General features: G+C 61.6%; 2 protein-coding genes across 4 annotated transcripts; one reads left to right on the top strand and one right to left on the bottom strand.

Moving 5' to 3' along the window:
* Positions 1-1,563: 1,563 nt before the first annotated feature.
* MED24 (mediator complex subunit 24) lies at positions 1,564-17,472 on the top strand. Of its 3 annotated transcripts, none has more exons than XM_085211285.1 (26): positions 1,564-1,649; positions 1,771-1,909; positions 3,510-3,592; positions 4,095-4,133; positions 5,034-5,107; positions 6,178-6,401; positions 6,917-7,028; positions 7,422-7,572; positions 7,658-7,771; positions 8,495-8,542; positions 8,771-8,853; positions 9,298-9,384; positions 9,674-9,785; positions 10,358-10,500; positions 11,045-11,082; positions 11,649-11,731; positions 12,669-12,847; positions 12,939-13,038; positions 13,335-13,510; positions 13,595-13,859; positions 14,018-14,199; positions 14,324-14,417; positions 14,790-14,889; positions 16,608-16,685; positions 16,798-16,961; positions 17,107-17,472. In XM_085211285.1, the coding sequence occupies exons 2-26, from the start codon at positions 1,780-1,782 to the stop codon at positions 17,221-17,223; spliced, it is 2,976 nt and encodes a 991-aa protein (XP_085067411.1). In that variant the 5' UTR covers positions 1,564-1,649; positions 1,771-1,779; the 3' UTR covers positions 17,224-17,472. The 3 variants fall into 3 exon arrangements, with proteins under 3 accessions (XP_085067411.1, XP_085067412.1, XP_085067413.1); XM_085211286.1 differs by having other exon boundaries at positions 1,565-1,649; positions 16,813-16,961; XM_085211287.1 differs by lacking the exons at positions 1,564-1,649; positions 3,510-3,592; positions 4,095-4,133 and having other exon boundaries at positions 1,773-1,909.
* Positions 17,473-19,293: 1,821 nt separating this feature from the next.
* CSF3 (colony stimulating factor 3) lies at positions 19,294-21,597 on the bottom strand. The gene is made up of 5 exons (XM_003213932.5): positions 21,091-21,597; positions 20,751-20,914; positions 20,359-20,466; positions 20,121-20,267; positions 19,294-20,047 (listed from the first exon to the last, which is right to left on the bottom strand). The coding sequence occupies exons 1-5, from the start codon at positions 21,104-21,106 to the stop codon at positions 19,877-19,879; spliced, it is 606 nt and encodes a 201-aa protein (XP_003213980.2). The 5' UTR covers positions 21,107-21,597; the 3' UTR covers positions 19,294-19,876.
* Positions 21,598-22,347: the final 750 nt, after the last annotated feature.

Here is a 22,347-nt window from a genome sequence, read left to right as displayed (position 1 = left end):
GCCCGACCCTGCAGCCCCCGGCCGCCCTGATGTGGGGGTGACCTGGTGTCCCCAGGGAGATGTCCATGTGACACTTCACAACCCATCAAACAGCAGAACCGGGGGGAGGGGAGCAGCACAGGGGTCGGGGTGGTGGGGTCACCTCCCCCTCAGTGCCTCCCCCCCCTCAGCCTGCTGGGAACGGCCCCGGCCCCTTCCGGCCCCCCCGGCTGCAGGCAGCTGTGCGCGGCGCCCTGCCAAGCGCCGAGCCAGGCCTGGGCCCCGGCGCCTTCCCCAGCCCGGGGGGGCTCAGCCGCCCCCAGCCCCACGCCAGAGCTCTGCATGCCGGGGGGGTCCTTGTGGCGGGGGGGGTCACTTCTTTTGGGGGGGGTCTCACCGCACCTCCCGCTCCCACGAGGCCTACAGCCCCATGAGGCCTGCACCGCCACTCGGCCCCCCGGCACCGCAGCCTGCAGTGTCCGGTTCCCCCTCGGCAGCTGCGGGACCCCCCCAGCCCCGTGCCCGGCACAGGAAATCCGTCCTCATGAATAGGGCCCCCCCGGCCCCGCGGGCCCCTCGCCGGCTGGGCCGCAGCTCACCCGCTAATCCCGGCTGCGGCCATGGGGGATTTGCGGCCGCCCGCGCGCCCCGGCCCCATGAATGATTAACACGGGAATTAAGGGGCCGCGGAGACCCCCGAGCACAGCGGGGGGGGTGGGGGGCTGCGGGGGGGGCCCTGCCTGCCCTGGGGCAGGAGGTGCCGTGCGGCAAAGGCCCTGGGGGGGCTTTGCACCGTGCTGGGATTTGGGGCCGTGTGGCTACAGATTGGAGGTGCCCCCCCCCACCCCCCGGTGTGCAGCCCCCCGCCCCCACCCGCTCCCCATCTGTTGGTTGCCATGGCGATGGGTGGCGGGAATCCTGCTGGGATTTTGCCTGCATATCTGTGAGCCCACACGCGTGTGACTGCACAGACACGCGTGTGCATCTGTGCACAAGCGCACAGCCAGGCGTGCTCACACCCATCTGCGTGCACACCTGCACGTGGGTGCACAGCTGGTTTTGTATATCCATACCTGCACACTCCTGTGTTTGCACTCTGTGTGCACACACACCTTTCCATGCCGTGCTTGCACACCCACAGGCTTGCACATTTGCAGTCTCACTTGCTCAGATTCTGCACACTCCACGTTTACACAGCCTTGTATTTGCACGCCATGCATGCGCACCCATTTGCATGCAGTGTTTCCGCACTCTAAAATTCCACGTTTGCCATCAATCACATTTGCTGTCTGTTTGCACACCTCCACACCCTCTATGTGTATCCTCGTCCATTCGCACACGCACTGCTTGAAAATGCAAGCTTCTGTTTGCAATCTCATTTGCACAGTTTGCACTCCTTCATGTTTGCACATCCCCACATTTGCACTTCCATGCGTTTGCACACAGCGTTTGCCCACCGTGAGCTTCCACGTTTGCCTCCCACTTCGCACGAACTCATTTTGCACACTCCCACGTTTGCCCACCCCGCGCGTTTTCCCGCACCCCCCACCAGGCCCCGTGAACTACACCTCCCAGCAAGCCTCGCGCCGCCCCGCCGTCCAACCAGCGCGCGGCTTGCTGGCGGGTGCCAACATGGCGGTGCCCAGGCGCTGAGCGAGCGGAGCCGGCGGGTGAGGAGCGCTGCGGACGAGGCCTGCGGTCCGGGAGCGGAGCCGAGAGAACGGGGAGCGATCTCCCGGTCCCGGCCCTCTCTGTGTGCCCCGAGGCCCTGAGGCCTCTGCATTCCCGCAGAGCGCAGCCATGAAGGTGGTGAACCTGAAGCAGGCCATCCTGCAGGCCTGGAAGGAGCGCTGGAGCGACTACCAATGGGCCATCAACATGAAGCGCTTCTTCCCCCGCGGAGCCACCTGGGACATCCTCAACCTGGCAGGTCCGGGGGGCGGGGGGGCCGCAGCCTCTGGGGCGTGCCTTGGTGGTGCGCCTCATTGCCCCCAAGGACACCGTTGGGTGTGTGTGGCCCGGGGGTGGGACCCCATCCTCGTGGATGTGTTTGGGCCGTGCTGGAGGCACTGCTCCAGGCCCCCAGGGCTGCTCCCTGCTCCCATTTATGAGCGTTTCTTTCCCTGGCCCCATTCAAGGCCATTTGTCACCAGCCCAGCCAAGCTCTGTGCCCGCCGCGTTACGCAGCTTAAAGATTTGCCAGCTTTTATGGCAATTATAGAAACATGCTGCTAGGTTTTGTGTTTTCTTTTTTCCCGTGCAGGTGGCGTGTGTTTGCAAGCCCAGGATATACAAACACAGAGTGTGAGCTGCTGGAGGCTCACACGGGGGCATTTAAAGGGAAAAAGCACCTCTGTGCTTCTTGCTCCCTGAGCTCACTCCAGGGTGGCCTTTCCCACCTATTTTGACCCACCAGTATAATTGTTACTGGGTTCTGGCTTACGATGCTGAGCTAACAGTTTCTGTAGCAGTGGATTTCTCCTGTTTGTCTCTCATGCATTCACCAAGGAAAGGCTTGTCAGCCCAGGGCTCAGCTTGGTGAGGATGGAGCTAGGTCCCTTTGCTGGAGGATGCAAGGCAGGTGGTGGGCATGTGGGCGGCCGTCGCATCCAGAGCACCTCTCCAAGCCATCCCCCTCAGCTCATCCTCCCCCCAGCTCGTGCCTTTCAAACTTCAACCACAAAGGAGGAAAACCTGGCACGAGCCGCCCAGATCACGGCACTGCCCAGCAAATTGATGCTGACGTGCCTGCAGTGGGTAACAGCATGTGGCTGGCTCGTGTTGACGCTCCCTGATTAGATGGGAGGGGAAGGCTGCCGTCAGCCTTCTGTCCTCGTGCTGAGATGCATTTGGCCACGGTCGCAGCCTTCTGCCAGGATCCGAGGTGTCTCCCGCAGCCGGGATCTGCCGACGGCTGCAGCTCCGTGCTGGCTGCGGGGAGCTGGCCTGCCCCTCTTGCATCTGGGTGCCCTGACCTACTTACAGCCAGTGCCACAGCCCGGGGCCTGATTCTGGAAGGTGGTTCCTGCACTCTGCACTAGTTCAAATGGTCAATTAAAGGCTTGACTGAGCAGATAGGGCGGGCAGAGCCCCTCCAGCCTCCCTGGCCGGCTGCCAGCAGCAGGGAGTGCCAGACGCACAGGAACCGTCCTGACCGAGAGCGGCCGTGTGCCCGCAGTCCAGCCCCGGGTACCAGAGCAGAAATCGCAGGCTGGTGGATGCCTGAGCCTCCTGGGCAGGAGGTGGGAGGAAGGGGAGGATGCTTGGAGAGCAGCAGGTGCCGTTTCAGGCCCAGGGCAGAGGTGAATGAGCAGGAGGCTGCTGGCACTGCCTGAATTATTTGCTTCTTTTTGCTGTTGAGGAGTAGAAACTTCGGGGTTTGGGTTAATTTCAGGGAAGCGTTGTGCGGAGCTGTCGTACTGGGCACGAGTTGCCTTTGCCATCTTTCCTGTGGGTGAGAGCAGAAACAAGGGCCCTGCGTGTCCCCGCACTGTGTGCTGCCTGCCGCAGCTCCCTCTCTTTGCTTGCAGAGGCTCTGCTCGAGCAGGCGATGATCGGGCCGTCGCCGAACCCACTCATCTTGTCCTACCTGAAATACGCTATCAGCTCCCAGGTAATGGCTTTCCCTGCACAATGCCCCACATTGCAGTGCTGCTGGGTGTCGCCTTGCGGCCCCAATTAGCAAGCCAAGAACCCAGGGTGCAGAGCTGGTGGCGGGCAGACACCCCGATGTCTGCACCTTGCAGGCGTTGTGCTTGGCTCAGACAGGGTGGGGGGCTCAGCGTGCGCCCGGGGCGGGGTTGTTCCTGTAAATAGCCTCTGCCTGCTGCACGCCGGGTGGAAATCCTCGTCCTCCGAGAGCTTCTGCTCCGCCTGGGAGCTCCGCGCTTCCTTATTGCAGCATTTAATGCTGTCTAAAGTTTGTGCGAAACAAATCAGCGGTCGCCTAAAAACGTCTGTTTGGATTTGTGCCGGGTCAGCGCCCCGGCTGCGGTGGCAGGCAGTGGGGCCGTGCCCTGACCTCGCTGCCCCTCAGCCGTGAGCGCTGCGCTCACAGGCAGCACCCACTGCTGCTTTTCCAACACCATTGTCTTGGTTTTCTGTTTTGTTCGTAGATGGTGTCTTATTCCACAGTGCTGATGGCCATCAGCAAGGTACGGCTCCGACAGCTGCTGGCTGAGGCTTTGCTCTTTACCTGCGATCCGCGTATCCATTTCCCATCCCACAACTCTCACCAAATATAGGTCAAGTGTAAAATGACATCCTGTGCTGAGTCAGCAGCGGGCGGGCGGCACGGAGCAGGGCACGAGCCCGCTGGGGACAGCCCACCAGCAGCTCCCACTCTGCTCTGGGCACGATCCCACGTGCTGCAGGTGTGGAAACTGCGTCCCTGCACCCCGTGGGGCCCGGCGGGCTCCTGCTCTGCCTCCCCCCCGCTGCCAGCGCCGGGAGCTGTGCCGTCAGCACGCCGGGGAGCCCCTCGGTAGGGTCAGCCCCTCAGTGGGGCGGCAGAGCAGCGGACGGCCGCGCTCGCTGTCGCTGCCCGTTGCGGTGAGGCTGGTGGAGAAGCTCTGACCTTGACAGCCGCGGTTTCCTCCTTCAGAGCAGCGTGGGCTCAGTGCGGGCCCGCAGGCCAGCTCCGGCTCAGTGGGGCGGCCCCATCTGCTCGGCCGAGCAGGCGGCAGCGGCGCTGCTGCCGTCCCCGTGGCCAGTCGAGCTGTCGGCGCTCGCTGCCAGCCCCACCGAGCTGGAGGTGGGGACGTGGGCTGGCGCCGAGCCGCCGTCGTGTCAGTGCAGCCCGTGGGGAGCGGGGGGGGCTGCAAACGGAGCTCCAACCCCCGCTGCATCTCAGGGAGGCTCAGAAGTGCGGCCTCAGCCCCGCTGCCGTGGCCCCTTCGCTTTCTGCTGCCCTGGGAGGGCGCGACCCAGCTGAGGGACAGCCCTGACCCGGTTCCCGTTCATCTGACTGCTGGGTGGCTGCCGGGCCGAGTGCCCCACGGTTGTTTTTTGGAGCTTGGCATCCCTGTTTGAAATCCCTCTTTGTTCTGCTGTAGTTTGATGACTTCTCCCGGGACCTGTGTGTGCAGTCGCTGCTGGAGATCATGGACATGTTCTGCGACCGCCTCAGGTACGATGCAGCCCTTCCGTAGCCTGCAGCTCCCACAGGGTCTGGCACTTGCCCCATTGTGTGGTCCCTGCTCTGGCAGAGGGAGGCCATTTCCCATCCCAGCTTTCGTCCTGAGCTGCTCTAGGCTGAGATGTCAGCGTGGGCAGAGCGGGGGGAGCCTGGAACCCCACCGGCTTTGTGAGAAGCTGTGAGAACCCCACCTATTTTGGGCTATGACCTCCTCCACAGTACTCCTGCTCAGCTCGGGTTGGTGTAAGCCCCAAAACCTGAGGGCTTCTGTTCCCTCTACATTTTACTTCTCTTGTGTGGCCTCTGTGGCTTCCCAGGGCTCTGGCTGCACATCCCTGGCTGCCAGTGCTCGTGGTTCTGCCTGCGCTGCCCCAGGCGCTTCATGCAGCTGCCTTGTTTTGCTCCATGCTCTTCCGCTGGTGTCGCAGGACCCAGGGGAGACAATTCAGGCCACAGAAACTTTTATAGAAAGCTGAGAAATCTTCCTGTTAACCCCTGACAGCCTCTGCTGGGAGGCTGCCGCGAAGAGGCAGGCGGTGTGGGTGAATGGGAGGATAAACAGGGCTAAAGGTAGCAGCTCTTCAATTACACGGAGCGAAGCAGCAGCAATGAATGTGCATCAGTCGCAGATGTTGACAAGGAGCTGTTGCTGGCCAACTGCAGAGCTGGTGACTTAATCCAGTTCCTGCCTAATCTGATCCTCCGCTTAATTTGATCAAAACTTCTGGCCCCGATGATTTGTGCATCAGGAGGGGAAAGCGTTCACCTCTTGGAACACATTGATCAGTGCTGAGCCTTTCTTAGCAAGATAATTTGATTAGAGGCTTGGAAAGTTTCCTGTAGTTGAGCGGCCAGAGAGGAGTCTGCACTGGGTACACTTGATTTCCCCTGGCACAGCGGAGATGCTCGTGGGCTGGAGGCTGCAGCAGAGGAGCCAGGAGCTGAGCACGCTGGGCTGGGCGTGTGGGGTGTAGTCTGGCTCCTCAGGCTGCCCCACTGCCGTGCCTTGATCTCTATGGGGGTGCAGCTTGGCCCACGGTTGCGTTTCTCTCTCCTTGCAGCTGCCATGGCAGAGCAGAGGAGTGCATTGGTTTGTGCCGGGCACTGATGAGTGCCCTGAACTGGCTCCTGCGCTGCGCAGCCTTCTACGCCGAGAAGGTGAAGGAGATGCTGGAGCAGGTGGCAGCAGAGGGCCAGATGAAGATGTGCCTGGAGCGGCTGGAGAAAATGCTCGGCAGCACCAAGAACCGTGCCCTGATCCACATTGCCCAGCTGGAGGAGACGTGTACGTCGCTCCCTGCTGCCAGGGCTTATCCTGGTTGCTGCTGGCCTCGGGGAGGTGTCCTTGCCACCTTCCCTTCCCCCTGCCCGGCTCCTGCCGCATTGTCCCTGTGGCTCCAAGCCCATCCATCTTCCATCCCTGTTGCTGTAACTGTCTCCTCCTTGGCTCCATGCCACCCTCTGCCCCCTCCCCTCCACGCTGCCCTTGGAAGAGGAACACAATTAATGTGAAGGCTGTGTGAGCTGTTCCCGGGTGTGTGGTGGGTCCTGCACTCCACCGGCCTGCCTGGCACAGTCCTGCACCTCCGCTTGGTCCCCTGGCCAAGAGGCCGTGCCAGGGAGCTGCTGGCTGGCATGCAGGTCCTCAGCTTGAATTTGCAGAGGTGCTCTGACTCCTGCTCGGCAGAGAGCCCCCAGACTCAGCAGCCCCTTTGCTTCGCTGTGAGCATTAGAGCCAGCCTGCTGGCTTCTCATCCTGTCACTGTCCTGCTCCACTGAACACCTGCCCTCCTTCCCCAGCCTCCTGGAACACCGTGGAGCAATCCCTCCTCAAGCTAGAGGAAAGTCTGAATGGCCTCAGCAACTCCACGCTGCGAAGCCAGGCTGATGACTGCATCTCCCTCATCAAGAGGTAGCTGCCGGCGTGGGTTCAGAGAGTGAAATGGATCTGAGCCCTCCTTGGGAAGACTGAGAGCATCCTGCCTCCTTCCTCACTGGCTCCCTGCTTTCATGTCCCTTCCCAGCTCAGACTCCTGTGCTGGCAGTGGGCTGGGGCCAGCAAGAAGCCCTGAAATAAGGGATGGGTTAGAGACTGCTGCTACCTGCTGCAAAGGGCTCTTAACTGGGTGCCTCGGGCTGCTTGCCATCCCTCAGCTGCTCCAGTGCATGTGCTGGGGCCTGGGCTGAGATCTGGGGACTTGGCTGTGCCCAAAGGCAGTGCTGCTGGAAAGGGAGGGTGGGACAGAGGGAGCAAGGATCATCCCTGCAAGACTCCAGTGACCTGGTGCTGTTGTCTCTCATCCAGCATCCCCACCATGCTATCGGTTCGCTCTGAGCAGCTGAACAAGACTGGCTTCCCCACTGTGCATGCTGTGGTGCTGCTGGAGGGGACCATGAACCTCACAGGAGAGATCCAGCCTCTGGTGGAGCAGCTGATGATGGTGAAGAGGATGCAGGTACAAAAGTGGTGTCTTATCCTCATCGGGTTGACTGGGGGCATTTGTTATTGGGTACTGGAGGGTCCTGTCTGTGTGCCCGCAGCGCATCCCCTCCCCACTCTTCATGTTGGAGATCTGGAAGGCATGTTTTGTGGGCCTCATCGAGTCCCCAGAGGGCACAGAGGAGCTGAAGTGGACAGCCTTTACCTTCCTGAAGGTAGGCCCTAGCTCCACAGTGAGCAGAGCACTCTGAGCCCTGTACCTTTCCCTGCATGTTTGGCCCCTGCTGAGCACCAAAGCCTGGCTGAGCAGTGGTAGCATCACAGAATGGCTTCGGTCAGAAGGGTCCTCAAAGATGGTTCCAGTTAGTCCTCCTGTCCCGCAGTGTTCCCTGCTCATCCTGTCTGGACTGCATGCAAGATGGCTGAGCCCACAGGCAGCCCTCCTGCAACACGCTTTGCTGTCTGGGGCATCTTTTCAGCCCAGCCCCACATTGTTTTGTTTGTCTAGGAAGTTGTGGGGGAAATTGTGTGCTTTGAAGGATGCCAAAGCAGTCTCCAGGCTGGCACTCCCACAGCTCGGTGGTGGGCAGCCCCGCAGCAGTCTGCCTTGCCTCTTGTCTTTGTGCCAGACAAAAAGGATTTATGTGTAATTTCAGGCCTGACGTGCTCTGGCCTATGCTGGGCTCTGCAGCCATAGTCCCCTGGCTGGCCATGCCCTGATGCTCTTCGTGATGGTGGAAGGGCTCTGCAGAGGGGAGCTGGGAGGACCGTCCCCAGGGTGCAAATGCTGCTCCAGAAATCCTTCAGCTGGGCTAGCAGAGCAGCTGCTCCTTGCAGGCGGGTTTTGCTCAATCTGCTGCTGCCTGTGCTGCTGGGAGGTGCAGACAGGAGCACTGGGTCTGCCTCTCAGTCGTGTCCACGTGCCCCCTGTCTTTCAGATCCCTCAGGTCCTGGTTGAACTCAAGAACTATCCCCATGGGGACAAGGTGAGTCACACGGGCTGTGGTTTGGAGCTGTTTGCAGCACCATGTGTGCAAGTGGAGTGTGCTTGTTGTGATGGTGCTGGTGCCTGGCCAGAGCCGTGCAAGGGTGGCTGGGGTGGGAAGCAGTCTGCATGCTGACAGCCTTTCTCTAGTGGGGAGATGGCGTGGGAGGGACAGGTGGGTTTGTGTCAGTGGTGCTGCAAGCTGAGCACTCGCCTTTGTGCGTGGCAGGATTTCACAGAGGATGTGAACTGTGCCTTCGAGTTCCTGCTGAAGCTGACCCCTCTGCTTGACAAAGCAGATCAACGATGCAAGTGAGTGCTCATGTGCCCAGGACTCACCTGCAGCACCGTGAGCCTGCGGCTGGTCTGTGCCCTCCTGCCCCCATCATCTCTATGGGGAGCTGCAGTACTGGGGCAGCTGTGTGCTGAGCTTTTTGTGGTATGAAGGGAAGCACTGATTTCTGATCTGGTTCCTTCTTCCTGAGGCGCTGGCACTGCCAAGTGAGCAAGGCAGTGAGTGTCTGACAGCTGATCCGTATGTTGGTGATGCTTTGTGATGTCTGGAGCTGCTTCTGGCCCTGCATCCCCCTCAGAATGGGGGAACAGAGGCAGACGGCTCAGGAGTCCTCACTGCTTGAGTCCCAGTCTGCAAATGGTTGCACAGCTCTGCTGGTCTGTGGGGGGGAGGTCTGCACCCACTGCTCGGACAGCAGGAAGGCTGTCCCTGGGGCTAATGCTCTGCTCTCCCTCTTTCAGCTGCAACTGCATGAGTCTGCTCCTGCAGGAGTGCAGCAAACAGGGGCTGCTCTCAGAAGCCAACATGACCAACCTGACTGATAAACGGTACGGCCCTCGTGGAGCCTGGTTGTCCAGTAGGGTTGGGGCACCTTGTCTCACTGCCCTTCAGTATGCTGAAGGGCACACAGCTGGGACATCCTGCTGCTGTCTGTCCTGCAGCTGGGACATCCTGGCCTGGAGGGATGGGGCTTTGCTTTTGGTGATGGAGCAGGGCAGAGCCTGTCCTCTCGGAGCTGGCGCCCTCCCTTGGAGGTGGTGGGGGGCTGAGTCTTGAGGAGGAGAGGGGTAAAGTGACAAAATTCCTGCTCAAGAGCTTCTCTTTGTGGATCACCAGCAAAGCAGACAGGGAAGATGCTCCACAGTTGCAGTCAGCAGAGAATGCCAACATCCAGCCAAACCCCAGGCTCATCCTGAGGGCCGAGCCGACTGTCACCAACATCCTGAAGGTGAGTCCCCTCCTATTACAGTGCTGGGGAGTCCGATCTCCACCCCAGAGCTGGCTTCCAGGAGCACTGGGCTCACAAGGGTGCTCAGGAGATGCCTTCTCCCGCCCTGTGCTGAGATGGAGGAATTGCCTCCAGCCTTGTTGCAGTCTCTGCCGTGGAGCTCAGGACTCCCCTCCTCCTTCCCAGGAAGCTGGTGGAACTGTCAGGCAGCTCAGTGCATTGTCGGTGCCAGCAGCCTGAGCCCAGCCTGCTCTGCCCATCCTCCCCAACATGCATCTCCCCCATCCCCAGAACCTCCTTCTCCCTGTGTCTCTCCTGCTGCTCTTCTGGTGAAGGCATTTCTCTTCTGGTTGTGCTGCTCCAGCGTGTTGCAGCTCTCCCTTTTGCAGAGCCTGGGACTCCAGGGGTCCCTCCCCTTCCCTCTAAGCCCTGCAGGTCCCTGCAGACAGAGGACCTGTGGGATGGCTCTGGCAGCTGATCAGCTCTGCTTCTGTGACTGGAGTTTTATTGCTGCTCTGTAACATGCTTTCCCCGTGACTTCTTTTTGTTTCTTTTTTTTTTTCCTTTTGTAGACTATGGATGCAGATCACTCCAAATCCCCCGAGGGCCTGCTGGGGGTCCTGGGTCACATGCTGTCTGGGAAGAGCTTGGACCTGCTGTTGGCAGCGGCAGCAGCAACGGGCAAGCTCAAATCCTTTGCTTGGAAGTTCATCAAGTGAGTGCCCACCTGGACTGTGTGCTAGTGGGGCTGGGTGAGCTGGCAGCCTCCCTGCTCTCCCCCCTTTCTCCTTCCTGAGCCCGTGCTCCCATCACATTCAGGGGTGGATCTGGCTCTGGCCTGGAGTCTGTGCAGCACCAACAGGGCTCTGGGGAGGGCTGGGGCCCTGGGGTCTGAACCCCAGAGCATCCCACCTCCTTCGCTTCTTTGTGAAAGGGGTGCAGCATCCAAGTCGAATCTGTTTCAGCTGTGTTAGGGCTGAAAGCACCAGCACAGCCCCAGCTCCGAGGCGCTGCTGTGTGCATGCCTTTGTTCCCCAGGCACATGTGTCCTGGTTGGAGCACACGCACAGCACGCGTGGGGCTGTGTGATGCCCTCCTCACATGGCAGTGTGAACCACATGGGCCCAGCTGGGAGCGGGGCATCGCACCCGGGCTCTGTGCTGCTGCGGGCAGGGGCAGCTCCGTTCCCATCTCTGGTGGAAGGAGGGCTGCTTTGTCTGATGATAACGCTTCACTGCAGCTCTCTCTGCCCCCTCTAGGCTGAATGAATTCACGAAGCACATCAGTACAGAAAACTGTAAGTGCGTGTGCATCCGTGCGTGGGGTGGCTCGAGCTGTGCTTCCCCTGCTGCCACGTGCTGGGTTAAGCAGGGGTTGGGCCGAGCTGTGCCAGGCATGGCCAGGTGCCGGCAGGGATCTGGGCTCCTGGGGATTCCCAGTTCTCACCCATGGCACACATGTGTCCATCCTGAGTTCCCTTCTCCCCTTCCCAGCCCTTGGGGCCCCTTGGGGCTGGCCCTGCCCCGGCTCCTTCCCTGGAAGGGGTGATGTGTCAGCACGCAGCCTGAGATAAGGACTCTGACTGCTTTTACGTGTGATTAAACATGTTGAGTGCTCTGACCTTCTGTGGCACTGGGGGAGCCCAGGGTTGAACTGGGGCTGCCAAATAGAGGTCAAAGCCGCTCTGGGAGCAGACGGGGGTGAGGGAGGCACTTGGCACGTTCTTTAGAGCCCTCATTCACACTCAAACACTCGGGCATCGGAAAAGCACCTTGGAGGAGGCAGGGACTCAACCCCCAAGCTGACAGGGCTCCTGCCTTCCTACCTGGGTCAAGTTCCCTGAGATCTGTCTGTTCTTCCCAGCCAAGTCCGCCCCAGTTCGGGCCCTTCTCTTCGACATCTCGTTCCTCATGCTGTGCCATGTGGCCCAGACCTACGGCTCAGAGGTAAGCGGCTCTGGGAAGGCAGCCATTGGGCTCTGACCTTGTGAGAGCAGCAGCCCGTGTGCTGAAGTCTGCCAGCCTCCTCTAGCGGCCGTGCTGCTGTCACCACTGCCTTGTCACTGTCCTCACCGCCCACAGCCGCCCCTCCAGCATCACCCTGCTGTGGGTGAAGTGCCCAGCGTGTTTTGCCTGGTGCAAAGCGATGGAGCCAGAGTGGCCATAGCATTCCCGGGGACTTTTGTTTGTGCCCCTTTTTTCCATGCTGTGTTATTGTCACCGCCTCACCCTCTCCAGGCTGGCTCTGATCTCCCAGCGCTTTTCCCAGCCTTGCTCCTCTAGCACAGCACAGTTTGGCTCTGGCTGGTTGGGGAGGGCTGGTGGATGTCAGCCCTCCTCTGGCAGATGAGGAACTTGCAGCCCCGCTCAGGAAGAGGCACTTGGGTTACATGAAAATTTTCCACGTTTCAACATGTGTGCGTGTCAGGAGGTAAAATGATACCGAAACACTGCAGACGTGGAGAGGGAGTGAAAAACTTGGGTGGGGGGCTGCCCAGGGAGTGGAGAGGGGGAGTCCTGGCTGGCGGCAGCCTGGGGCGGATGTGCCCGGGGCTCTCCGATGAGGTCTGAGCCCAGAGCAACTTTTTCTGACCAGCTGCTGCTGAACAGATGTGCAACACTTTTGTCAAAAATAGCGTCCCTCGGGTGCTGCAGGGCTGAAAGGAGGAAGCAGCGTGCGGGATTCCCAGCTTGTGTTCCCCCCGGGAGCCCTTGCAGCTGGCTGCCAGCTGGGCTGCCCCGGCCCCGCAGAGCCGTGGGGAGCCTGAGAGCAGCTTGGGGGCCAAGAGGCCCCATGAGAGCAGTGCTGGCCCCGGCTGTGAGCTCTCCAGGGCAGGGGTCCCCAGGCAGGTATGGGGCGGACCCAGAGCCGGTTCCCTTCCAGGTGATCCTGTCAGAGTCGAGGCCGGCAGACGAGGTGCCTTTCTTTGAGACCTGGATGCTGACCTGCATGCCCGAGGAGGGCAAGATCCTCAACCCCGACCATCCCTGCTTCCGCCCTGACTCCACCAAGGTGGAATCCCTCGTTGCCCTCCTCAACAACTCCTCAGAGATGAAGCTGGTGTAAGAGCTCAGCCCAGCCGGTAGGGCTGGGGAGACGGAGGGAGGGGAGCAGCTCTGAGCGAGTGCCTGACCCCTGTCTCTCCTCTGATAGGCAGATCAATTGGCACGAGGTGTGTCTGAGCATCTCGGCTGCCATCCTGGAGATCCTCAATGCCTGGGAGAACAGTGTGCTCACCTTTGAGTCCATCCAGGTGGGTCTGTAGGGCAGAATGGGGCCAGCGCTGCACCGTGCCGTAAGGAAGGGCTGAGCAGTGAGCAAGGCAGAGCCCCCATCCTCCTTCCCCAGGTGCTGCTGCAGACAATGCAGAGCTCCCTGGCTACTTGCGTGGGAGCTAACGTGGCTCCATTGATGCTGCCCCATTGGTAACTGTGGGCTTGACAGGGGCACAGAGGAGAGAAGTTTGGGGCAGAGCCTAGGAGCTGACGCTGGGATGGAGCTGTGCATCTGCACGTGTCGGTGCTCATCCGCATCCACTCTCATCTCTAGAAAATCACAGACAACATCAAGGGCAAGGTGTGCAGCATGGCGGTGTGCGCCGTGGCCTGGCTGGTGGCCCACGTCCGCATGCTGGGCTTGGATGAGCGTGAGAAGTCCCTGCAGATGATCCGGCAGTTGGCCACCCCGCTGTACGGCGACAACACGCTGCAGTTCTACAACGAGCGGTGAGCCCCACACCGGCTGTTTCTTCCTTTCTTCCCCTCCCTTTGCTGCCCACCTCTTTCCTGACCCGTCTCACTCTGCCTCAGTGTGGTGATCATGAGTTCCATCCTGGAGCACATGTGTGCGGATGTCCTGCAGCAGACGGCCACGCAGATCAAGTTCCCATCCACAGGCATGGACACCATCCCCTACTGGAACCTGCTCCCCCCCAAGAAGCCCATCAAGGAGGTGCTGACGAGCGTGTTCACCAAGGTGCTGGAGAAGGGCTGGGTCGACAGCCGCTCCATCCACATCTTTGACACCCTGCTGCACATGGGAGGCGTCTACTGGTTCTGCAACAACCTGGTCAAGGTATGGAGTGGAGCAGGGAGGTGGACACCGCTTCCAGCCCCGGGCTGCTGGGTCAGGCTGGGCTCTGGTGGCAGGGCTGGCTGTGGTGGTTGTCCCGGGTGAGCGGGGAAGGTCCTGCTGTGTCCTTCCCCTCCTCAGCTCTGCCCTGTGCCTCGCAGGAGCTGCTGAAGGAGACACGGAAGGAGCACACGCTGCGAGCTGTGGAGCTGCTCTATGCCATCTTCTGCCTGGACATGCAGCAGCTGACACTGACCCTGCTGGGCCACATCCTGCCCAACCTGCTCACCGATTCCTCCAAGTGGCACACCCTGATGGACCCTCCAGGGAAGGCTCTGGCTAAGTAAGCCCCCGGTTCTCTGGGCACCTTGGGGTGGGGAGATCTGCCCCAGCAAAGCCCTGGCAGGAGCTGTGGGCTCTCACCACTGTCCAGGTGGACTCACACCTCTGCCCTGCTCCATCCCCAGGCTCTCTGTCTGGTGTGCCCTGAGCTCCTACTCCTCCCACAACAAGGGCCAGGCATCCGCCAGGCAGAAGAAGAGGCACCGAGAGGACATTGAGGTGCGTCTGGCACAGAGCAGGATTTGGTTGGGAGCCCTGTGCCCACGAAAGTGTGATCTTGCTGGAAGGCCGTGGTTGCAGGAGGAGGAGGGGGTCACTGAGGTGGGATTCATCACCCAGGTTCACCGAACCGTCTGAGGTTTGGTCTCCTGTCCTTGGAATATGGGATTTTCCCTTTGTTTTTCTGGGAAAAGGGGATCTTAACAAGACAGTCCATTCGGAGCTAACCCAGACTGAGTCACTGTGGGTGAACCGAGAGCGTAGTTCCAGAGCTGTGCAGAGCCTGGGTGGGTGGCTGTCGGCCCTGGGGAGGGGGCTGGGGTCCCCCACAGGGAGAGGCTGGTGGGGCTGAACCCCCTCTGCCCCCCCCAGGACTACATCAGCCTGTTCCCACTGGACGACACGCGGCCCTCCAAGCTCATGCGCCTGCTCAGCTCCAATGAGGAAGACGCCAACATCCTCTCCAGCCCCAGTAAGTGCAGGGGGGGGGGGGGGCTGCTCCCAGGGACGGCGCCGGCCTGCCTCGCTGCTCCCTCCTGGGTGTGAAACGTGCTTTGGCACGAGAACGCTTCCTTCCCAAGCTGGCCAACTGCTCTGGGAGGCGGCGGGGGGGCTCTGCTCCCCTCTGCACAGTTACACCTTTCCAACCCTTGCACCACTGTCACGTGTGCTGCCTGCTTGCAGGCTTGGGGCTCAGCAGCAGCGTGCGGGCGCTCCCGTGGCTGTCAGGATGGATCTGCAGCAGCACCAAACAATAATGGGGCATTTTGAAAAGACGTTGAGCATTCAGATGTGTTTTGCCGAGTTCCTGTGGAGCTTTTGCTCCGGAAGGTCATGCTTCTGAATTGTCTGATCAGAGCAAGCTAGGAAAGGTGATGAGGTGACACCTTCCCTCAGTGCCACCGAACCCAGTGCCGCACACATGAAAGGCTCGGGGAGGTTTTGTTTGAGTCGATCTCTGTGGGATCGGAGACCCGATGTCCCCAGCGCAGCAAGGAGGTGACGTCTGTGATGGCCAAATCCTCAAATTCCACCACTATTAATAATGCAGCGAGCGGAGCTGATGAGTCCTCATGGTTGCATCTCCACATCCCTGAGCTGCAGGTTGCAACAGCCCCGGCAGGACATGCTGTGGGGGCCCATGCCCTCCAGCCCCCATCCCACGTGTGTCTGGGCTCCCAGCAGTGAGTCAGGGCTCTCCTTGGTCATTCTTGTGTCCTGACTGCCTCACCCCAACTCCTTTATTTGCCATTTTCCAACACAACAATAACCTGTGGTTTTTCTTGGTTTCATTACTGTTGAAATGTGGGCTTTTCCCTTTGTTTCGATATCTTTATTTAACTCTTGCTGCAGTTCCACCTCTTTCCAGTGACACTCAGGACTTTTTTTGGGCTGTTTGCTGCCGTGATGTGGAAATCCTGCTTCCTGCAGCAGCCACATAACTCATGTGATTCCATGAGAAAAGTGGGGGAGGGCTTTCATTTCTTGGTGAGCATCCCCAGAGCATCCCAACATGAGTGCTGATTTTTGGCAGCGGCTGCGTCCCGTGGGTCAGCCCAGGAGCCTCTACCCATCAGCACTGGGCAGGAGCACCCGGCAGCACCTTGGGGTGGGGGCCACACAGATCCCCCCCTTGGCACCCACTTTTTGCTGCCTGTCCATTGGTTTTGCTGTGGCTCTGAGTGCTCAGTCCTACCCTGAGAGCAAGCTGTGAGTGCTGCCGTGCAGCTGTGGAACATCTGGGCTGGCCCGCCCTGCTGGCAGCACACACAGGATGTGTTCAGGCCGTGCACGAGGCTGAGCCCTGCTTGCTCCTCAGTCGTGACATTGCATTACTATGCTCTCGTGAGGTGTCAGGGTCGAGTCACCGTCGCTGTGACAGCCCAGCAGGGAGGCACTCACTTGCTCAGTGAGTCTCACTCATGCTCACCCCTCGGAGATGTCTTTGAGCTTGGTCAGACTTGGAAGAAATGTGCAAGAGCAGAGCGTGCTGACACATCTCTGTCGTGCCAGGGACACGTTCATGGATGGCCCTGCTGTGGTCCTCTGCTGTGCCCAGTGCGTGCAGGGCACTGAGTGTGTGTACCCCCCCTCCCCATGGCTCGGGGCAGTGCTCTGCTGGAACCCAGGGGCTGGGAGGGCTCCAAGCATCTCCCTCAGCCCATCCTGACACGCTCTTTTCCCCAACAGATCGCTCAATGAGCAGCTCCCTGTCTGCCTCCCAGCTGCATGCTGTCAGCATGAGGGACCCTCTGAACAGAGTGCTGGGTAAGGTGGGCTGGCTGTGAGCCGGTGTCTGTCTGCAGGGATAGGGGTCACCCCAGCCACGCGGGCAGGCAGAGCCGTGCCTTCAGCTGCTGCAGCCTGCCTGCCCTGACAGCTCCTGTCCACACAGCAAACCTCTTCCTGCTCATCTCCTCCATCCTGGGCTCCAAGACAGCTGGCACTCACACGCAGTTTGTGCAGTGGTTCATGGAGGAGTGCGTGGACTGCCTGGAGCAGGGCAGCCACGGCAGCATCCTGCAGTTCATGCCTTTCACTATGGTGAGTCCTCCGCTCCGCTCCGCCCCACGGGCCAGGGACGCTTTGGGAATGGGGAGAGCATGGGGGGAGTGCGGAGGAGCTGCTTTGAGTTCTGCACTTTGCTCTTCAACCCTGGGGTGTCAGCTCTGTTCCTCTTCTTCGCCAGGTTTCAGAGTTGGTGAAAGTGTCCACCATGTCCAGTCCCAAAATCGTCCTGGCCATCACAGATCTGGGGCTGCCCCTGGGCCGCCGCGTCGCTGCCAAAGCCATCGCTGCACTGTGAGCATGGCTCTGCCACTGCTGTGCAGGACAGAGGTGCAGAGTGGCTGCTGGGGGACTTCCAGGAGTCCGAGTGCCAGACTGGGGCTGGGACCCCTGAAACTCTCTCCATCACCGTGGTTTGATGCTACCCCGTGTGAGGGCAGAGCTGGCAGCAGCAGGGGCTGCTCCCCTCCGTGCCCAGCCCCCTGTCAGAGACTGAGACCACCCCACTGCTTGTTGTTTTTCTAATTAATTCATTCCTTTTGTAGAATCTGGCGTTGCCTCGTTCCTCTTTGATTTTCTGAGCTGGTGCTGAGGCAGAGGCTGAGCCCGGCCCTGCCCTGGGGCAGGGGAGGGCAGTGAGCAGCACTGTGTTGTGCTTTGCTGGCCAGGGGAGGATGTGGCACTCACAGTCCCTAATGCAGAGCCAAATGCAGCTCTGCAGCTCATCACACTGTGCCTGGGGCACGGGGCTGGAGGAGGATGCAGGTGAATCACAGCACCTAATGGTGCTGTTATGGGCTGATTCAGAGGGATCCTGGCTGCTCCCAGAGCCTCTGCTGTGGCCGGGGCTGCCCGTGCTGCTTCCCCTGCCCCACGTCCCCCTGTGCTGCTGATGGCATCGCAGCCCCAGTGGGATGGGAGAGCGGTACAGCAGGGCTCAGGCCGCAGCCCTGGTTTGGCCTGGAGTGGTGTTGGGTGTCTGCAGCCCTGCACTGTGTGCAGCTCTCAGGGTGGAGCAGGGATGCTTTCCGGCCTCGCTGTCAGCTGCGAGCACATTCCTGTTGGAAATTCCTCCGTGTGAGTTCACCCCACGGCCCCCGGCGAGCGCAGCACCCAGCGTGCAGTGAGTAACAGAGCAGCGGTCAGCTGCCCTGCTGAGTCTGTCACCAAACTCCATCCCCGAGGGGGTGGCAGGGCCGGGGCACCTGGGCCTCCGCTCCTTTGGTCTGTGCTTTCTGCTTGACTCACAACAAAGAGGAAAGCGGTGCCTGGGCTGGGGGAGGCACCTGCCTTCCGTCGGGCGGCTCTGCTCTGAGCCCCGCGGTGGGGTTCACAGCCCCCGGTCCTCGGCACGCTGGCACTGACCCGCCGCACACCTCTTTACCGTTAACACGGAGCAAAGAGCAGCTGCTCCGTCGCTCTGTCAATATTTGCAGCCCTGTGCGCAGCTTTGGCCCTTCCCAGCGCTTCACCTTCCAGGAAAGGGTTGGAGCCGGGAGAAGGGGTTTCCTGTAAGCGCTGATAAGCCGGGGCAGGAAGGAGCGCTGCTGCTGTTGGCCGAGAGCTGGCGGGGCACGGCGTGAGCCGCCGCCGTGCTGGGGGGTGGCGGGGGGGGTGGGACGGGACCCCTCGGGACCCGCAGCTCAGCCGCGGTGCGGGGATGGCGGCGGTCACAGGATGTGAGCACGGGACGGGCGCGAGGCAGCGGATGCCGCAGCGTTTTGGGCCGCGGGGACGGGCCGGGGTGAGGCAGCAGCCGCGTGGCACCGGGGAGCGGCCGGGGATGCCCGTGGGGGGGCTCTCCCGGCCCCGCTGCGTGCCCTCAGCGCGTCCCCGTGGCTGCTCGGCTCCCTTCTCTCCCTGCTGAAGCTCCAGCACGGTGTGCGCGGCTCCTGGAGCGTCCAGCAGCTGTGGGGCGAACACCTCGCGGGGGGAGAGAAAGGGGAACGGCTGAAGCTCCGCACCGCCACCGCCTGGGGTCTGCGGAGAGGGTTTGGGGCAGTGCCACCGCCACCACCACCTCCACCGCCGCCACCAGCACCACCAGCACTGCTGCTGCCCGCACGGAGCGCACATCTGCGGTGCTTTCTAAGAACTGTCTGCCCACGCAGCACCGGGGGAGCACAGGATGGGGAGAGGAAACGGCCCCCGGGTCACATCCTGCGCCCCACGCGTCCCCTCCCCATCGCCACATGGAGATCCGGGCGCAGCCCTCTGTGTTGGCGTCCCCACATCCCCATCCCCGCTGCTCTCGGGGGCTCTGTGGCATCCGGGGGTCCCAGAGCCATCCCAGAGCCGCAGCCCCCCCCCTTCCCCCCCTAACCCCCCCGGGCAGCCTCATCTCATGGAGGTGCACACAGCACAGATGTTGGAGCCAAAATAGAGTTTATTTCCATCGTTGTGACATATATAAAAAACAGCACACGCTGCTCTGGGGCTGACCCAGCTGCAGGAATAAATAGAGTACAAAACACCGCCCGAGGACCGGAGCAGCTGTGAGATTCTGAGATACAAACGTAGGTGTGGGGACACAAATAAGTTACACTGCAATAAATAGGAGCTCGGTGCGGGCAGAGCGGAGCCTCAGCCCCAACAGCGGGACCCCATCCCGGGCTGTGCTCCCCTCCCTCCTTACCCAACAGCTCCTAGAAACGAGCCCGGGAGCGGTGACACCGCAGCTCCATCCCTGCAGCCACGCGGTGCTGCTCAGAGCATCCTCGGAGTGGATGAAGGTTCCCCATGGGGACACCGGCACAAACCTCATAGCAGAGATACGCTTGTGTTTAAATATTAAACATGGCTGGTGCTGCACAGAGACCCGTGCACGGACGGCAGCGCAGGGCCGGCACCCTGCGTGGGGGCTGGGGGGCGGCGGGACCCCCCGGCCGGATAAATATTAAATAGCCATAAATATTAAATAAGCGGGGAGGGGCGCGGGGGAGCGGAGGGCGTCAGAGGCGGGCGAGGTGCCGCAGCGCGCGGTACGCCGTCTCCAGGAAGCGCTGGAAGTTGGCCAGGATGAAGAATCCTCCGACCTGCTGCTGGAAGTCGGTGGAGAAGGTGGGTGGGGGGCTGCGGTGCTCAGCCGGGAGCGTCACCGTGTCCAGGCCCAGGTCCTCCATCTGCGGCACAGAGCGGCGGTGTCACCGCGGGGTCCGGGCCGTCCCCACGTCCCCGTGTGCCGCCCCTACTCACCTGCTGCTGGATGTTGGTGGAGAGGTTGGCGGCGTCCAACTGCAGCGTCTCCACCAGCGCCGTGTGTTCGGGCAGCAGCTGCAGGACGGCACCCAGCGAGTCCTGGTAGGCGTGCAGCCCGGCGCGGATCTGACCGAAGCACATCTCCTGTGGGGCAAAGGCATGGGGGATTGGTGCTCGGACCCCCGGCCAGGCTGAGGCCGGGCAGCTCGTGCCACGGGTGCTTGCTGGCACTCACCGCCTGGAAGCCGCGCTTGTGGCACTGATCCAGCGGTGCCTGCAGGAGGGGTGGGTCCGGCTGCACCAGCTGCAGCTCTTCCTCTGTGCACAGCTGGAAGGTGTCACACTGCGGGCGAAGGCGTGGGGTCAGGGCTGCAGAGCCCGTGACACCCCATGAGATGGCCTGGGGGCCACGATACCCCCAAGGGATGCGGGACTCCCCTCCCCTCCACCCCCATCTGCATGAGCACAGGGCAGCGACCCGCTGCTCACTGCATGGAGCAGGGATGAAGCACAACGTGGGGAGGACCGAGCAGCCCGGGGATGGATGGGGTGCAGGGAGGCTGCCGGCCACGGCCCCACAGTGCCGATAAGGCTGGGAGGGGAAGGTCACATTAACGGGGCACTCACCACCACGCGCTGCAGTACAGCCACGTCCCCCCGGATCTTGCGGGTGAACTCCAGGTTCTTGTGCAGGAAGAGCTGGAAGTCGTGGTCCCCCGAGAGCTCGGCCAGCGGAGCTCCATGCAGCGCCTGCCACGAAGCGCCCAGCACCAGCGCCAGCGCCAGCACATCTGCAGGACAGCGGGTCACACGCTGACACCGGGTCGCCCCAACGGTGCTCTTGGGGACCCCCCCGGGGATGGGAGCCCAAAGGAGCACAGGGAGGGGACGGAGGAGATGCTGGAAGGGCAGAAGAGCTGCAGCCCCACGTACCCCCCGGTGCCACCCATGGGTCTGCAGTACTCACGGGTGAGGCAGCACATGGTGTACAGCTCTGTGTCTCCTCCTGCAGCACAGCCCGGCCCGGCACAGTGCCCTGCCCCGCTCTGCGCGCCCTCATCGATCGGGGCATTTTATAGAGGGCTGTGGGGATTCACACTGATGTGGCAACAGTGCTGATTGCCTCATTGTCTTAATCACCCGCATGCAAATCCCGGGCGCCGGGTGCTCCTGTGCTGCGCTGCTATGGGGCTTTCCTGGCGCTGCAGTGCCACCCGAGCACAGCGGTGCCCAGCTGAATGCTGGCAGTGGGCAGTGCCGGCGCTGTGCCCGGTCACGGCTGGTCACTCATTAACTCGCTATGCAGTAGGGATGGTGGCGGTGGCTCTCAGCCTCTGCGGGGACCCTCGCCGTGGTGCCGGCGTGGCTGCGGGACCACCATGGCCACGGGACCCAGCACCTGGCAGCGCCATGCCTGAAACCCCCACGTGAACCTTCCCTGCCGGCCCCTTCGGGGAAGCGGCATCCAGGGGCAGCCCGGGGGGGTTGGCTGGTCCCGGCCCCCCCGTAGTGACGTGAGCTCTGGGTTGGGGCCAGTTCCAGTGAACGCTTGCAGGAGGATCTCGTGGGCCGACGCCAGCTGCTGCCAGGCACTCTGCACTGCCCAGGGGGGCACAGAGCGGGGGTGCAGCCACGGCGTTGCCCCCCTGAGCCCCCAGTAGGGGAAGAAGCCCATGAGCACAGGAGGCCTCACCCAGCACAACGCAGGCGTTAACTCTGAAGCCTAATGATGACAGATCCCACCATCACAAAGGTTCTGCCTGCGGCTGCCTGAAAGGACCTCGTGCTGGGAGCCAACCTGTGGGATTTCCTGGGAGAAATCCTTCCAGCTCTGCCTTTGCTCTGCAGGGAGCAGCCGGGGCCGTTCTCCTGCACAGCAGACATTGCGGGATCGCCGTTCCTCGAGCAGCGCTGCTGCCTCAGCAGGTCAGTGCTGGCAGGAATTGAGGCCGGTTCAGGGTGGGGTTGAATCAGCACCCACAGGGCCCAAAGCCCCCACCACATTTCCAAGGAAGGAAGTGGCAGCCAGACCCGAAACCTTGTGGGTGGCAGTGCGGGGTCAGCGCAACGCGCTGCGGTTCTGCCTCGTGGCCGCTCTTCCTCTGCTGACCCTCAGCCCCCTCCCAGCATCCGCCAGGAAGTCACCGTTTCCGGGGTGTCCCCGTGTCCCTGGAAAGTGCTGGCTGGGCTCGCAGCCCCGTCCTGACCCAGAGACCCACCGTGT

This window comes from Meleagris gallopavo, chromosome 29, assembly GCF_905368555.1.
Source record: "Meleagris gallopavo chromosome 29, MGAL_WU_HG_1.1, whole genome shotgun sequence".
Classification (NCBI taxonomy): domain Eukaryota; kingdom Metazoa; phylum Chordata; class Aves; order Galliformes; family Phasianidae; genus Meleagris; species Meleagris gallopavo.
The sequence above is the reverse complement of the archived record's forward strand: the minus strand, read 5'-3'. Positions and strand labels throughout refer to the sequence as shown.